At 42.0% G+C, this 16,567-nt stretch overlaps 1 protein-coding gene across 1 annotated transcript in view; it reads left to right on the top strand.

The window, feature by feature from the left end:
* The window catches only part of LOC149282274 (huntingtin-like), an 81,314-nt gene that overhangs the window by 31,855 nt on the left and 32,892 nt on the right, over nucleotides 1-16,567 (top strand). Inside the window, exons 24-41 of the mRNA XM_089498454.1 lie at nucleotides 254-334; nucleotides 883-1,021; nucleotides 1,845-2,047; nucleotides 2,309-2,435; nucleotides 2,908-3,029; nucleotides 3,364-3,474; nucleotides 6,997-7,074; nucleotides 7,258-7,481; nucleotides 7,782-7,860; nucleotides 8,297-8,458; nucleotides 8,668-8,723; nucleotides 8,825-8,973; nucleotides 9,435-9,571; nucleotides 10,084-10,200; nucleotides 10,496-10,618; nucleotides 11,172-11,410; nucleotides 12,227-12,369; nucleotides 13,388-13,595. Coding sequence (XP_089354580.1) covers nucleotides 254-334; nucleotides 883-1,021; nucleotides 1,845-2,047; nucleotides 2,309-2,435; nucleotides 2,908-3,029; nucleotides 3,364-3,474; nucleotides 6,997-7,074; nucleotides 7,258-7,481; nucleotides 7,782-7,860; nucleotides 8,297-8,458; nucleotides 8,668-8,723; nucleotides 8,825-8,973; nucleotides 9,435-9,571; nucleotides 10,084-10,200; nucleotides 10,496-10,618; nucleotides 11,172-11,410; nucleotides 12,227-12,369; nucleotides 13,388-13,595 — 2,498 coding nt within the window. The remainder of the gene's footprint in view (nucleotides 1-253; nucleotides 335-882; nucleotides 1,022-1,844; nucleotides 2,048-2,308; nucleotides 2,436-2,907; nucleotides 3,030-3,363; nucleotides 3,475-6,996; nucleotides 7,075-7,257; nucleotides 7,482-7,781; nucleotides 7,861-8,296; nucleotides 8,459-8,667; nucleotides 8,724-8,824; nucleotides 8,974-9,434; nucleotides 9,572-10,083; nucleotides 10,201-10,495; nucleotides 10,619-11,171; nucleotides 11,411-12,226; nucleotides 12,370-13,387; nucleotides 13,596-16,567) is intronic.

The following is a 16,567-nucleotide window of genomic DNA, read 5'->3' as shown; positions in this document are numbered from 1 at the left end:
GGCCATGAGATTTGCCATCGCCAGCGGGTATTTGATCAAATCAAATTAAATCGGTAAAAAGCAGCTTAACACCTTTTGTGCCTAAAAGGGCGAATGACATGATTTTTGTCTTTCACCAAAGGGCTTAGGGCATTAGTTGGGTAGACACAAATAGGGAGCAGTTAATAACTTAATACCTTGTTTAGTTAAAGCTCTGTTTCAAAAGTCTGTTTTCCTTTTGGAAATGGTGTATTTTTCTTTTCCTTGCTTCCAGTTTGGGTGCTGTGAAGCTCTTTGCCTTCTGTCAGTCACGTATCCAGCATGTACGTGGAGCGTGGGGTGGCATTGCGGCTACGTGACTACCTCCGGCACGCAGGCCTCGCGGATACTGCTTTACAAGAACAGAGGACGCACCTTCAGGTGAACAAACCCACAATATTTAAACCCGTTTCCACCATGTTTTTTGTTTTTTTGGGTTTTTTTTAAGAAAATGAATATACTTGGCCAAGAAGAATGAATACATTTTGTACCTACTGTTAAAGTAAACTTATTTATAAAGCTTGAAGACTATGTTGGGGAAAGATATTTTAAATATATAGCTTCATTTTCTGTTTGTTTTTCTACGTTTCCCCTTCTGGCTTTTTGTAGTATTAGTTAATATGCACATCCACAGATCCACAGCAGAAAACTGGTAGAAAGGCCAATCCGGCATCTTTACAGTAATATAGAAAATGGAACTTCTAAGTCTGTTGGCTTACCTATAATTTTATATAGCTTGGTGGAATTATCCTCCATAATGTATCTATTTCTTTTTTTGAGTTTGCCATTCCTAATGCTGTGGTATTAATCACTGCACTGTTGTAAAAGCTTTTTCCTCCCCTTCCGTTTAGCATTTCTCAACAGAGCCCGTCAGAGGAGCCTCGAAAGTGCTGCACTGCTGGGATGGCGAACATGGTGCTTTCTCTGCTGTCGTCTGCATGGTTTCCTCTGGATCTCTCTGCACATCAGGATGCCCTGGTTCTTGCGGGGAACCTACTCGCAGGTTTTTATTTTTCTTTTTTATTTTCTTTTTTTTAAATGTAAATTTCTAAATTATACCATTTAGTCTTGGGACCCGTGTCAAATGTATTTTTCAACTGAAAAAAACTAAGAATCTGAAAAAAAAAATTGAACTTATAAATAAATTAAATAAGTTTAAATAAATAACATTTACTGAACAGATATGATACAGCATCACTATAAACTGGGCCAGACATTGACAGTGGTGCACTATAACCCCTATCACTATACGCTAAGCCAGACAAGGTAGGCCTCTGCCCCTAAAACAACTTGCCTGTGCCACTTCTGCCCCTAAACACTTACTTCACTCATTCACCCATTTACTCGCTCGCACCCCCTTACCTCTTTTGCACTGGGAGACATCTGTGCCCGGAGACATCTGTGCAGCCCAATGTCTGCCTAACGGGGGCCCGCAGCTTACCGCTGTGGCACCTGCACACTGTCTGAGGAAACTCTTTCCCCGCCCAGTTAGGCAGCCATAGCGGCACCCGGGACGGACCGTCCCATTTAGGTACGCTACTGTCCCTTCACTTGAAGCAGTGAGTTACTGACAAGATGCTTGATATGCTTGGGTGGGGGTCGGGGTTTAATCTTTAGACCTCCTTGCACTCTTGCATTAGCCAGCATCGGGACAATACTGTGTCCCATCCCCGGCTAGTAGAAAAGGCGCTCTCGGCAAGATGCTATCATGTCTCCGCTCTCCCCATATTTATCTGTAGTGGTAGCACAACCTTGCTGAATGCTTTGGTTTCGCACAACGCAAATGTTTCTTCCTCATAACTTGTTTATTGAACCATGATTTGCAGCTACTGCTCCTAAATCGTTAAAGAACCCTTGGACTACAGAGGAAGAGGCTAATCAAGGGGCCAGTAAACAAGAGGAGCCGTGGCCGGCCCTTGGAGACAGGACAATGGTCAGCATGGTGGAGCAGCTCTTCGTTCACTTGCTGAAGGCCATCAATATATGTGCTCATGTCATTGATGATATCGCTCCTGGGCCGGTAATAAAGGTGAGTTTTTCTGTAAAGATGACTTGATCTTGGGGAAACTGTCCCCCCCTCTCTTCTCTATCGGAAACGTGTACTACATTTTGGTTTCTCATCACCTCCCTTTCCGCTGACCGGTAGAAGGCCCCATTCCAGCTCTGATGTTGGCATCTCTTACTTTATCCCTTCAGTAGGCAGCTTCTGCCGCGAGAATCTTGTGTTGGGGATTTAGCATTCTCCTAAGCCGATGTTATCTGTCCTGTTTCATTTTGTGTAAACTTGCAGGCGACTCTGCCATCTCTTACTAACCCAACTTCTTTGAGTCCCATCCGCCGGAAGGGGAAGGAAAAAGAGAGTGCTGAGCAAACAAACGTGCCCTTAAGCCCTAAGAAAGTCAGCGAAGCCACGCCAGGTAAAAAAAAAAATAAAAAAAATTGTTGTTTTATGGCACTTTAGAGTTATGTTCTGATTTGAGAGCTGGAGTGAGTGATATGTGTTGTGTTATTTTTGTAATCAACTTTTTAAGATCACGCTACATTACTGTTGTGGAAGCAAACATGCATGTACTGAATCTTCTTTGTCATGATACTATTGTTACCATGTTTTGACATTGCCTCTAAACCGCTATGTGTGCCCGTACATCTACCTCCTCTTCTGACAGAACACCAGGACAGCTCCAAGGAGGAAAATAATGCCGACGTCGGCTGTTTTTCCTATCATACCTGTTAACGTATATATTTTAAGGAGCGAGCTTTGTGATAATTAATTTGCCATACTTTGGAATCTAAAAGGATCTAAGAAAAAAGCCTGGACTCTTTGTGATGAATGGGCAGAGTACATGTGACAATGTTTTTTGTTGTTTTTGTTTTTTATTTTTTTTCCAGCATCTCGGCAAACGGATGCATCGGGACCTGCTCAAACAAGCAAATCCCTTGGCAGCTTCTACCATCTTCCTTCCTACCTTAAGCTATATGATGTGTTGAAAGCTACGTATGCAAACTATAAGGTATGCCGCAGTGGTTTGTACTTTGGTAGAAACTTAGCTAAAATGTTTTCTCAGTAATTGGCTAGTATTGCTTGTCCTATTGGGATTGTTTTTAATAACAAGGCACACGTCCGTTTGCCAAATCACATCTAATTATAGCTCCATGTGCTATAAGATACACCCGTGTTATGGTATTTCCTGCATTCTGATAACTGCTGTATGTTTAGCATCAGACCCAGAACCATGTCATTTTTACCCTAATAAATATTTGCTTTTGTTTTCTGGAAGGCTCACAGTCTAATTGTCCAGTTGCCGTTTAGGTGCACATTTTTAATTATACTCTGTGATCCTCCAGGTATCATTGGACCTTCAGAATAACAATGAGAAGTTTGGGAGCTTCCTCCGGTCTGCCCTGCATGTCTTATCACAGATTTTAGAGCTAGCCACACTTAATGATATTAGTAAGGTGAGTACAAGATAAAATGATGCAACATATCGAGTGCTTCCCATCTCGCAAACATGTGCAGTGCTGTGAAAAACTATTTGCCTCCTTACCCTTTTCTCTTGTCTTTGCATATTTGTCACACTTTAATGTTTCAGATCAGTAATCTAATTTTAATATTTGACAAAGATAACACAAACTGCAGTTTTGATTCAAGTATAGAAGAAAAAAAAGCTATCGAACACTACATGGCCCTATGTGAAAAGTAATTGCCCCCGTAGTTACCAAATCGACTAATTTAATGGATAATTCAATTTCAGGAGTTCAGTTTCGCTAGACACACCAAGACTTCATTACTTGAATCTGAACGTTGGTTTAACAGAACCTGTCTTGCAAAGTGAAGTGGGCTAAAAGGTCTTGGAAAGCAGCGCATGATACACAATCTAAAGAAATTCAAGAACAGAAGAGAAGCAAAGCCCTTGACATTCATCAGTCTGGAAAGAGTTAGAAAGTCGTTTCTAGGGCTCTGGGACTCCAGTGAACTGCGGTGAGAGCCAATATCTACAAATGGAGTAAACTTCCCAGGGGTGGCAGGCCTCCCCAAATTCCTGGACCTCATCCCAGAGGTCACAAAAGAACCCAGACTAAACTGCATGCCTCACTTGCCTCGGTTAAGGTCAGTGTTCATGATTCCACGATAAGAAGGAGAAAAAAATGTCATCCATGGGAAAATTGCAAGGAGAAAATCACTGCTGGCCAAAAAGAACACACTTGTCTCACAATCAACAAAAAAACATCTTGATGAGCCCAAGTCTTTTGAGATGATACTCTGTGGACTGATGAGTGAAAGGTGGAGCATGCGTCCCGTTACATCTGGCATAAAGCCAACGCAGCATTCCACAATAAACATCATACCAACAGGCGACACAGTAGTGGTAACGTGATGGTCTGGGCCTGCTCTGCTACTTTAGGACCTGAGAGATCTGCCATAAATGATTGAACCATGAATCTACCAGAAAATCCTGAAGGAGAATGTCGGGCCATCAGTCTGTGACCTAAAGCTCAAGCGCGGTTGGGTTATGCAGGAAGACAACGTCCACTTCTGATCACTTTTTCTTTTGAGCCATTCAAAGTCCCGACTTGAGTGTGATTGAGATGCCATGTTGTGAACTTTAAAAGGCAGTTCATGCTCGTAAACCCTTCAATATGGCTAAATTAAAACAATTGTGGCAAGAAGAGTGGCCAAAATTCCTCCCCAGCGATGTAAAACACCCATTGCCAGTTATCACAAACATTTGATGTCAGTTGTTGCTACCGAGGGTGGCGCAACCAGTGGTTAGGTTTAGGGAGGAAATTACTTTTTCACATAGGTGATATAGGTTTTGATTAACGCTTTACCTTTAATATGTGACGTATATTTACTTGTGTTGCCTTCTATTTAAATAAGTTGGATGATCTCAAACATTTGAATGTGACAAATAAGCAAATATAGAAGAAATCAGCAAGGGGCATATACCTTTTCACAGCACTGTAGCTGCTACCTAACGTTTTAGCCACGTGTATTCAAAATAATGCATCCACTTCTACTATTATTTTTCTATTAACCTTTTAAATTGTGTGCGTGTATAGATTTTTACCTGTCATATTCAAGTAGAATATCACACATTTCTTGCATAGATAGCGAGATAGAAATACATTTCTATAGATAGATATACACACCCACCATTGAAACTGAACTCCCGGACTCCAACTGTGTCTGGCACCCTGGTGTAAGGGGTATTATTGAAAAGTGGAAGCATTAAGGAACAGCAGCAACTCGGCAATGAAGGGGAAGACCACATAGTCACAGTGCCGAGGTGCATGGTGCGTAAAAGTCACCAACGTTCTGATTCCATAGCTGAAGAGCTCCAAACTCCCACTGGCCTTAATATCAGCACAAAAACTGCACGACGGGAGCTTCATGGAATGGATTTCCACCACCAAGAAGCTGCATGCCTCACCAAGTACAATGCCAAGCGTTGGATCAAGTGGTGTAAAGTCGCTCTTCTCTGTTCGGCAGTCTGATGGGCAGATCCGGGTTTGGCGGTTCCAGTGAAGGAAAATGTTAATGGTTCAGCACACCAAGACATTTGGGACAATGCTGTGCTTTCAACTTTGTGGGGACAGTTTAAGGAAGACCCCTTTCTATTCCAGCGTGACTCCAAGCAAGCTCCATAAAGACATGGCTGGATGAGTTTGGGGTGGAAGAATTTGACCGGCCGCACAGCGCCCTGACCTCAACCCCCATCGAACACCTTTGAGATGAACTGGAACTGAGATTGCAAGCCTGGCATCTCGTCCAACATCACCGCCTGACCTCATAAAGGCTCTACTGGATGAATGGGCAAAAATTACCACAGAAAAGCCTTTCCGTGTCATGTCGCTCATCTGAGATTGTATTTACCACATTTTTTTACACCTGCTAGGAAACTGTTGATTATCATGTCCTGATACATAAAACCATAGAACTGGAAGAGGGTGAACTTCCTTTTTCACACGACTTGCATGTATTTTAGATGCAGTACAAATATTTATACAAAGAATAAAAATCCCAAAGACTCGTTCATTCGGGGGGGGAAAGGTGAGAAAGGATCTCGGATATTGTGGAAATGTTCATGAAAGAAGAAGCAATTTCTTTTTACCGCGCTCTTCACCGCCTGGAAATTGCTTTGCTTGAGAAAACAGCTCTAGAGGAAACTGATCTTAAGCTTAGATTTGACTGAGACGTAAATTGATTTCTCTGAATACGGAGTACGTTGTTTTCCCTGCTATGAACTGTAATACGAAGTAAAAGACCTGAACGCGTGGAATAGTAACATGACCGCATGTATACCCGTAGCACCCATCAGTGCTAACCTGCTGTTTAAATATTCGTAGACCTAAATAAACTGCAGAGCTTTCCTTTCTGCTCTTTTTTCAACTTTTTTTTGGGTCTTTGTTACAGTTTTCTGACTTTTTTTTTTCCTTCTCTGGTATGAGGTGGAGAAACGTGCATTAAAGGGTAGCTAAACAGAACAAGTATGGAGAATATTTACCAGTGCCTGTAAACGCAATGCGTTGTGCTGTGCGAGCGAGCAGTAGTAGATAGTCTAACATATACGGGTTTAGCTCTTTGATTTAGTAAAATCACAGTCGGCACTTGGGTGAAAGTTGGGTGCGAACTGCTTTGCTTCCCCCAGGCCAGCTAAACTATCAAATACTAAATAGACTCCTAGTGGAGCAGCCGCAATCAGAATGAGAAAGTACATTGACACTTGGCACTTACATTTATATACTGAAAATAGAATGCTGGCTTCGCAGTCCTCGCAAAACAAATCCACAAAGTCCCATTTAATCCAATGTAAACTACTAAATCATGCAAATAGTTTTTGCTGAGTTGAATGGCGTTTTGTTTCTCGTACTGTGTTGTAAGATTAGCACTATCACGGTTTCGCTGCAAGGACTGTTTAATGTATTTCTTTTTACTTGGTTATTGTGCTAATGTTCTGTAATTTCTTCTGCTTACAGTATGTTGAAGAAATACTTGGCTACTTAAAATCCTGCTTCAGTAGGGAGCCGGTGATGTCTACAGTATGTGTGCAACAGGTAAGTGTTTCTCTATGTATCCCTATTGAAATATTTGTCTTGCTCCCTTAATTTTTCATGCTGGCTGAGCATGGACAGACCTTGGTTTGTTCTTCAAGCACACTTTGCACTTATGTGACCCTTAATACCTGCGCTTATTTTCCTCCTTCTCATGTTTACGTATTTTACTCCCATTTCCATCAGTTATTGAAGACTCTTTTTGGAACCAACTTGGCTTCTCAGTTTGAGACCTTATCTTCGAATCCCAGTAAATGCCAAGGAAAGGCTCAGCGCTTGGGCTCTTCCAACCTCCGGCCCGGCTTATACCATTACTGCTTCATGGCTCCATATACACACTTCACCCAGGCCCTGGCAGATGCCAGTCTTAGGAACATGGTTCAAGCAGACCAAGAGCAGGACGCATCAGGGTAGGCAAAAGCATCATCTGTGGCACCTTTTCATTTTCCCGATATCATGTGTTATGATCACAAAACATTAGTAAACGCCTGCCCTCTGCGTTTGGACTTTGCCACGCATAGAAACGTTGGGTCTTACTTTTCTGTTTTTCAGCTCTTCTAGTCTGACCATTTTTCCACTGGTTCTAAAATGCTTCAACCCTGTAAACTATGTGTACATTCTGCCGACAAACCACAGGCTTTACTTTATATATAAACTATCTCAATAAATGCTGCATAGAACAAACTGATCAATGCTTGATATCGTTCCAGGTGGTTTGATGTCCTTCAGAAGGTTTCTTCCCAGCTTAAAAACACCATCAGCAATGTTGCCAAGCACCGGGCAGATAAGGTATTTAAAAGCCATCATTTTAACTAAAAACTCAGTATGAATTGGGGGGTCATGAATTCAGGGCGCTTGCACATTAAGTGTCCCTCAAGCTTCAGGTTAGAGCTTTTGTTAGAGTTGTTTCTGCATCTGATGTATTTCAAGTTTACGTGCTGGCTGAGTGTCACAGGAATCGTGGCACGCCAATGGATTGGAGGCACCATTGCATTTTCTATGTAGTAATACCCCATTTACTGATCTCCCTTCTTATCCTTAGCTTTGCTACCAGCCAGATGTGCCTAGAAAGGACCTTTTCCATCTCATCTTTTGTACACCATCTGACTTTTCTTTATTTAATTGGTTTTTGTTCAGTGATGGATCTGACTTTTCTTTAATTGGTTTTTGGGCGATGGGCAGCTGTATGCTTGCTGTCTCTGATACTATGTTTGTTCTGTTACAGAATGCTATACACAATCACATCCGCCTGTTCGAGCCATTGGTCATAAAAGCTTTGAAGCAGTACACCACAACCACGTCTGTGCAGCTTCAGAGACAGGTGCTTGATCTACTAGCCCAGCTGGTCCAGCTTCGAGTTAACTATTGCCTTCTGGATTCTGACCAAGTAAGAGGTTTTTTGTTTTTAATTTTTGGTAATCTGTTCATGAAAATGTATGCCATTTAATTGTAATTATTCCAACTCCAGCAGTCCAGTTTTGGCAAGTCCTAAATAAACTACTGTTATGATATCTCTATGATCTGGAAAATACCTATGGTCTCGTTACAGATTTTTCCAGCTTAAAGTGGCTTTACTTTTGTGTTCTCTGCCTCTAGGTATTTATAGGGTTTGTGCTGAAGCAGTTTGAATACATTGAAGTTGGCCAGTTTCGGTAAGTCTGTCTCAATCTTTTTTACATATTTTTTTAATTATATTTTAACAAATTGCTGTAAAATGCTAATGTTTATATACCGGTTTTTATTGATACCGCAGGGAGTCCGAAGCCATTATTCCTAATGTCTTCTTCTTCCTGGTGCTGCTGTCTTATGAGCGTTACCATTCAAAGCAGATCATTGGAATTCCCAAAATCATTCAGCTGTGTGACGGTATCATGGCTAGTGGAAGGAAAGCAGTCACCCATGGTAACGTTACATTTTATTTTAAAAGTAAATTTTCATTCCATAAAGGGCACATGTTAATTATAAATCCTATTTCTTACTAATGTATTTATTTCTACTAAATAGTATGGAGGCTTGCATAGCATGTTAAGCAACTAGTTTAACTTCGTCCCTTTTGTAACACCAGTACTAACGGTATATAGCAAATGCAGGCGTAGTCTGTATCAAAGGAAAATAAAGTTACATACAGGTGGGACACTGTAATAAAAGGATAAAAAATCAATATTAAGTCCCACCGCGGGGATTTGTTCCATATGAGGTTAACCTAATTTTGTGAACATATGTGGGCTCGGTGATTTCCCTATTGTTGCACGGGCTAGAGGCTGAAGCTGGCCAGGTTTCTGGGTTTTATGAGCGTTATGGGCTATGTGTCCTATGTAACCTCGTCTTGTCAATAACAGGGTGTTTGTCATTTTGTGCCCTAGCAATTCCAGCTCTTCAACCAATAGTCCACGACCTCTTTGTGCTCAGAGGAGCCAACAAAGCAGATGCTGGGAAAGAGCTGGAGACCCAGAAAGAGGTGGTTGTGTCCATGCTCCTCAGGCTCATTCAGTATCACCAGGTGAGAAGGTCCAGCGGCACCACTAAGTTCAGCATAAACATGACCCAGAAATATTTAAATCCAGTGCCTGGTGTGTAATTTACTGCATTATCAAAAATAAAACAATAATAAAATAAGTATATTGTATAAAACGCAAGTATTAAACTCTGTGTCCTTGCGTCTAATAACACCCAAAACTGAAAAAAATGCCAGCTGCGCATCCAATCATGATTATCAGATTTTCACTAAAATGGGGCCTCATGTCCATTTTAACCAAACCTTGTAATCAATGCCAGTTATGGCAAACAAAATCCCCCCCAAAAATGACAATGCTCAGTTCTCCTTCTGTCATAGGGTGGAATCTCCATATACACGCCATATACACTAGGAGCTCAGCAAAGGAACATTTCAAATAGAATTGCTGTTTTTATACATATGAAACCTTGTTGTTTTTGTGAATAGCAGATTTGAGTTTACATCCAATTTTTTGTTCTGGGTAGTGAAACCATTTGTCTTTACATTTTGCTTGTTAGGTGCTGGAGATGTTCATTTTGGTGCTGCAGCAATGTCACAAGGAGAATGAAGACAAGTGGAAAAGACTGTCCCGGCAGATAGCGGATATCATCCTACCAATGCTATCTAAACAACAGGTAGACAATGAAGCCCACTATTTCCATCGGGCAAAAGCAATCTGCCTGGCTTGCACGTGGTTTGGTGGGGATGTCCGTGCACCAAGGGCGAGTGCCTGGGGTCTGGCTTATTTACATAGAGCTTCCATAAGCCAGCTCCCATCCCTCTAGCTAGGAGCACAGCGGTCCGGTATCTGCGTGATTACTTGCCGGTTTAAAACTAATGTGGATGTAGATAAGCCTTTCTGCTGTGATATTTTACAAATAAAATTGAATACAGTATTTATTTTTTTGATGCCTTTTTTTTGTTTTCTAGATGCACATAGACTCGCACGAGGCTCTCGGTGTACTAAATACTTTATTTGAGACCCTGGCTCCGTCCTCTCTCCGCCCTGTGGACATGTTACTGAGAAGTATGTTTGTTGTCCCCTGTTCTTTGGTAAGTCGCACGTTAAATGCGTGATTGGCCTTGATTATGCTGAGAAGCTCTAACTTGTTGTTTATGCGTTTCCCGCTGTTCGCGGATCGACACTTCAATCTCGTCGGTGTTCAGCCCCTGCAGAAAGCAAAATATGTTGGCATTGTGATGGTCCTATTACACCGCGGCGTAGCTGGGGAACACTGTGCCCACGTAGAGCAGTAATGAGTTGGATTATTACACATTTAATTATTGCATTTATGTGGAAGGGAAGGTTTTCTGTGCTAGGTTCGTCTTCCCATGAATATAAAACTGCCTACAAACGGAGAGTAAAGTATCGTGTGTTTGGTATCTTGTCTAATTTAAAATGTATTTGGGTTCTAAAACTAAATCTCCATGGTACGGTTAGCTTTCTGCATTGTGTATCATCTGGTGGGCTGCAAAGGATGCGTTTAACCCCTATTTGTAAAGCGATATTTTAATAGCTCTAAGCTTCTAATAGAACAAATATCCTCCCTTTCGAAATAATCGAGGAAAATGCTTGCATTTTACGATGTTTGTGCTTTTCACGCAGGCGTCCGTGAGCACCGTTCAGCTGTGGATATCAGGGATTCTGGCTATTCTCAGAGTTCTCATCTCTCAGTCCACCGAGGATATCGTGCTCTCTCGTATCCAGGAGTTATCCTTCTCCCCGCTGTTAATCTGCTGCCCAAATATAACCAACCTGAGGGACGGGGACAATAATCGCCCAACTCCGGAAGAACATTCTGACCAAAATCAAACAAAGCCTCCCCCGGAAGAAACCTTTTCTCGGTACGTATAAACAAAACGGCAAACAAAGGTACTTAGACAATAAATTAAACTTTAATACATGCCTGTCAGTCACAGATACATAAAAAGGTGATAAATTAAGGTGTCGGGAAGAAAAACTCCTTTGTGAATCAGTCCATGATGGTACTTTACATTTGATCCTGTTCTCCTTTTGGTATTACCCTCTGTTATCGCATGCCATGATGACCCACCAAATAAATGGCACCCCATCAAAAAAGTTCTTCAATACTAGGGGGCTCATTAAATTCTCATATACAGATCCCTATAAGACTACTCTGTAATACATGCCTATTCGTAAATAGGACATAGAAATGTATAATATTTCTAACAGCGAAACAAAGTGAAAATATAATATATTTTATATGAAAATAACGTACGTGATCCAGGTTAAAGTGTTTTTTTTCTCTTACACTTATAACAGTTCTTTACATATGTCTGTGTGTACTCTCACAGCAGTGTATTGGCAGCTTGTCGCTTAAACCAAACGGCCCGTATAAATTATACGCAGAATTTGATTGCCCAGCACTAAGTGTGTAAAAAGCAGGAGGTAGTCTGTCACATAATTATGTTACAGTAAATACCATATAGAAACTATCTTTATAGGACAGGGGTCGTTATACTTGCGCAGAACTTCTTTAAGAGCCGGGCTCATGTTTGCGGACAGGCTGAGAACGGCTCCGGTGATTTATGTGCGTTTCCTTCTTGAAGCTGCTGTTAACATGAAGCGTCCGTGACGTTGGGATGAACATAGTCATGTTAGAAAAAGTAGATATTGTTAAGTCTTTCCCCTTGTTTCAGGTTTCTGTTGCAATTGGTGGGCATCCTGTTGGAAGACATAGTACAGAAGGAGCTTAAGGTGGATCTGAGCGAGGAGCAACATACCTTCTACTGCCAGCAGCTTGGCACCCTGCTCATGTGTTTGATTCACATCTTCAAATCGGGTAAGCGAGGACAGGAGAGGCAGGGCCGTAGCTAAATGGGTCCAGTTGGCTTTCTCTCGTAAGTTATAATTTTAAAGGGAAATAAAATATATCCTAGAATTCAATGGCAGATAAGAACCATTCAGCTCATCAAGTCGTTCTCAGTCCTTGCTCTCGTCTTAGGTTCGGGATAGGTTCATGCCTATCCCGGTTTAAATCAACCCCTAAAAGAAAATGGGAATCACGTCCAATAGTGGAAAGGATGCGTCTAAAAACAAAGAGCATACATTGAATTTCTAGTCTGCATCTTTAGCGTTGTTGCTTTATGGACACCATCTGAGCAGATTGTCACGGGTGCTGCGTAGGAGAGCTACTAGTTTTGAAACCTTTTCATACGTTTGCTGTAGGTTTTGCCCATCCCCTGATATACGGAGTAAGCACCAAAAGAATGTAGTCTCGCTGTTTTAAGTAGAACGTTTGGCCACCAGATGGCTGTAGAGTTCTGCGTGTGGCTAACGCGAGGCGCATCACTTTCTGAAACAAACATATCTGGTTATATTGTTTTTCATGCAGACGCTTACTGTCCATGAGTTAACGGGCTAAACTTGGGGCTTAACAAAGTGTACGATCTACTTGCCTTTTTGATCATGTTATAGCCATGCTAGATAAAGTACACAATTGTATATGTATATGTCCTGTGGGGATCAGAATTGGTAGTCGCAGGGGTTGGCTGCACCTTTGATAGAATGACACGGTCAAAAGTGTTGGTCAATGTAATAGTGGAGAGATGGAGAGGAATAATCATCAAAACAGGAGCTGTCCCTAGGGTGAAGCGTGTATATTACATCGGTTTATTAAGGCTATGGAACTGTTAAATGTAGGATTTGGGAGACGATTGATCCGCGTTACTCTGTAACTTGTACCCTAGCTGATCCGGTGATTGCGACGGGTGGATGCTTTTCTGGTGCAGAAGAGATTGATTGTGCAAATATACACTACTGAAGCCTGTATACTTTTATTTCCTGACACATTGTTTTAGGTACATTCAGAAGGATCACAAATGCAGCTACGAGACTTTTTAAAGGAGATGGAGACAATGGCAACTTTTATACCCTGGAGAGCCTGAGTGAGCTCGTGGAGTCCATGTTCCCCACGCACCCCTTGCTTGTCCTGCTCTGGTGTCATCTCCTGCTGCTCATCGACTATACCAACTACGACTGGTGGTCCGAGGTTCACCAGACCCTCAAGTAAGGCCCTGCGACCTGCTGTGCATTATAGACCGATAAACATCAGTATGTAGGCAAACCGTCGGCAACCGTGTGCCTTGTAGAACTGTGGCTTTTTAACATTTCACTTTATATGATTAACAGACACACTCCTGGCGCAGTAGTCTATGCACGACCCATTCAACAGGCAAAGGTGTCCTTCTAATGGACAGATGCCAGCCGTCGGCTTTTTAATAAAATGGAGAATATTTAACGTGATCGTTTAAAGTATTTCGTCATATGCACTATTTTGAACCCCCTGCAATCGCTGCAGTGAACATCTAATGTCTAGTTGCTCTAAATGTATTCCATTCCTTGAGTATTTATATGAAGTATATGCATGCAGGCACAGTTTAAGTAACTCCGGTATAGATGGATATTTTTTTCATTTATTGAACGTTAAAAGATTTACTTCTCGCTTTACAGATTGGAATATAATAAAGGGTAGGTACCATATAAGAAGTAATATAGTCCACAGACCTCTGGATTGGGCACAATAGGGTTTTCAGAGGTCTGTACAATATGTATTGGTTTTTTTTAAAAGGTATAGAGAAAACTGTTTTGTTATTTTGTACTTTTTGTGCCCAGCATGACCTTTTTATGACTGCTTTCTTAATAATATAAACAACCTTGGTGTACGGCATCATAATTAAGCTTTGCTATTAAATGCGACTATTGTGAGCGTGGGAGGATGACTGGGGTACATGTATTGTGAGAACAAATCTAATATGACTTGCGTCTTCATAAACAATGTTTCTCCTACACAGCCATCATGCGAAGTACAACTTGTTCCACCAATTTGTATGTAATTGTCTGGCCACATATAATTAATCGGGATGCCTACCAAGTTATTATAAACTTTTGCTGCCATGGTTGCCACCTTTCACCTAATCACAAATAATGCGTGCCGTAGGGGTGTACCCTAAATCACTCAGAATTCTTCCCAGACGCTGCTTTTTACCATAAAGTTTAGAGCCTTTTGGGAAAAACAGACATGTTGACTGTCCACCGACTGAAAGAAACTTCTTCCAAGGATACTCGGTTAGGAAAAACTGTTAATCAAAACTTTAACAGCTTAGCTGTGCGTTTGAAGAGACTGTACAATCTCGGTGCCGGCAGTCTAACGTGGTATTAGACACATCTGCTGCAAGTCTAGGAGCTCGAGAACGGCGAAAGGCAAATGATTCTGCAGAATGCCTCCATGCGTTTTCAAGGGGCGAAAAAACTGTAAAAGGGCACGCTCGGCTGTCGTATGTATTGCAAGGAGTGTCCCTTTAAATAGAACTACTGAAAAGAAAACGGAACTTACTTTTAGCTCTGTGGGATATTGATGTAATCGCCCCAAATCCCCATTGTTTCATTGTCCTTATCCCTGAGACCTACATAAGATGAACAAATAAAAACATTTGTATCCCTTCTGCGAGCTGATGGCGCGTTAAATGTCACGTTTGGTCAGAAATAAATGTCAAGTGAGATTACGCTGGCATGGAGCGGCCCCAGCGGCCGCAGAATACATCCGGCTGTCTCTCTGACTCCCCGAGCAGGAGGCATGGACTGGAATACATAAAATCTCCGTGGAGTTCTGTTCTGTTTATTATACTAATTTGGCATCTTTTTGAATATGAAGTGATATAAGGGTGCAAATCTGTGTGCGCTCATCCAAAATTATTAGACTTGTTTGGTTTTTTTAACCCTAGAGTTTATTCGCTAAACTTACAATCTGCGAGTAAACAGGAGAGTTTCTGGCTTTACCGCTTACTGTGCAGGGTGAAATCTGATTTAAAGGGACAGAGCTGTGGCATATGATGGCAATGATAATATTTATAATAGCCCTCAAGAGTCAATGCAGCCCCACCAACAAATAATGTATGTTGTCACTTTGTAAGTACTCGTATAGATTCTTCATTCTATAAAATCACTTTCCCTATGGATAAACCTCATTCCTGCTCGAAGTAGCCGATCAGATCCAGAAAGGAGTTCCGGTTGAAGATCTTGTGCCGCGGCGCTGGAGCTGGTGGGTGAGGACTATATTGCGCATGGGCTCTAGCGAGCGGGATATGTGTCCGCTCCGTCTCCTGCGAGCTTAGGGCCAGGACGTTGGCAAATACATACGGGAGGATTCTGCGCAATTTAAACCTTTAAAAGGGACCACTCAGCCAATTATAATAAAGTGCATATGACGGCCCAAGTGTCCCTTTTATTACACGTTTTGCAGGGCCGACCAAGCTGACCTTGCGGTAGAAGCTCGAGGGGGATTGATTCCTGAAGCTGCAACCTTCTCGCAACCGCCTACTACCTTAGTGAATTAGCCGGTTTGAAATCAGTGCCTGAATGTTCTGTATTAAAATTCGTCCATAACCGGGTTACATGATAAAGCCTTTGCCAACTCATCTTAATATTCACCATAACAGGCTGGCTATGATGGTATTTAAGCTTAAATGCATCTTTTCCGTCTTGTGGGAGATGGTGAAGGACCAGTCTGGGTGCAAGCAGTCGCTTCCCCGTCTCACCGCGCTACAGCCGGGTACCGCCGAGGATACATCGTTCACTGACCACCTCTGACACGCCACGCCGGCTCCAAAATGTTTGCCTGGCTGCCCTTCCACCCGGCGAGAATATATTTTAATATCTAAAATCTCAGCGTCCATCAGGAAGGAAATTGGCAGCAGGCGATCGCATCGTTCCACTTCCAGTTACTGCACAGTTAGTAGCCCATTGTGAGCATTAACAAGCCCATTAAGGGAACTGGCCAGTAAAATAAGTCGTGTCTTCAGACGGGGGGAATTTAATCATTCTTTAATTATTCCCCATTACTGAGAAAATGTCCGTATTTTCAGTAACTTCTGTGGGTTGGAATCCGATCTGAGTTGTCCAAAAATATATTGAAAAACGTGTGGGTATAGTGCGGCCCCGTGGCTTCCGCTCACGTTTTATTTCTTCGGTAATGTGTGTAA

This window comes from Sceloporus occidentalis, unplaced genomic scaffold (genome assembly GCF_023333645.1).
Source record: "Sceloporus occidentalis isolate IW3139 unplaced genomic scaffold, rSceOcc1.0.p SCAF_120, whole genome shotgun sequence".
NCBI classification, from domain to species: Eukaryota; Metazoa; Chordata; class Lepidosauria; order Squamata; family Phrynosomatidae; genus Sceloporus; species Sceloporus occidentalis.
The sequence above is the reverse complement of the archived record's forward strand: the minus strand, read 5'-3'. Positions and strand labels throughout refer to the sequence as shown.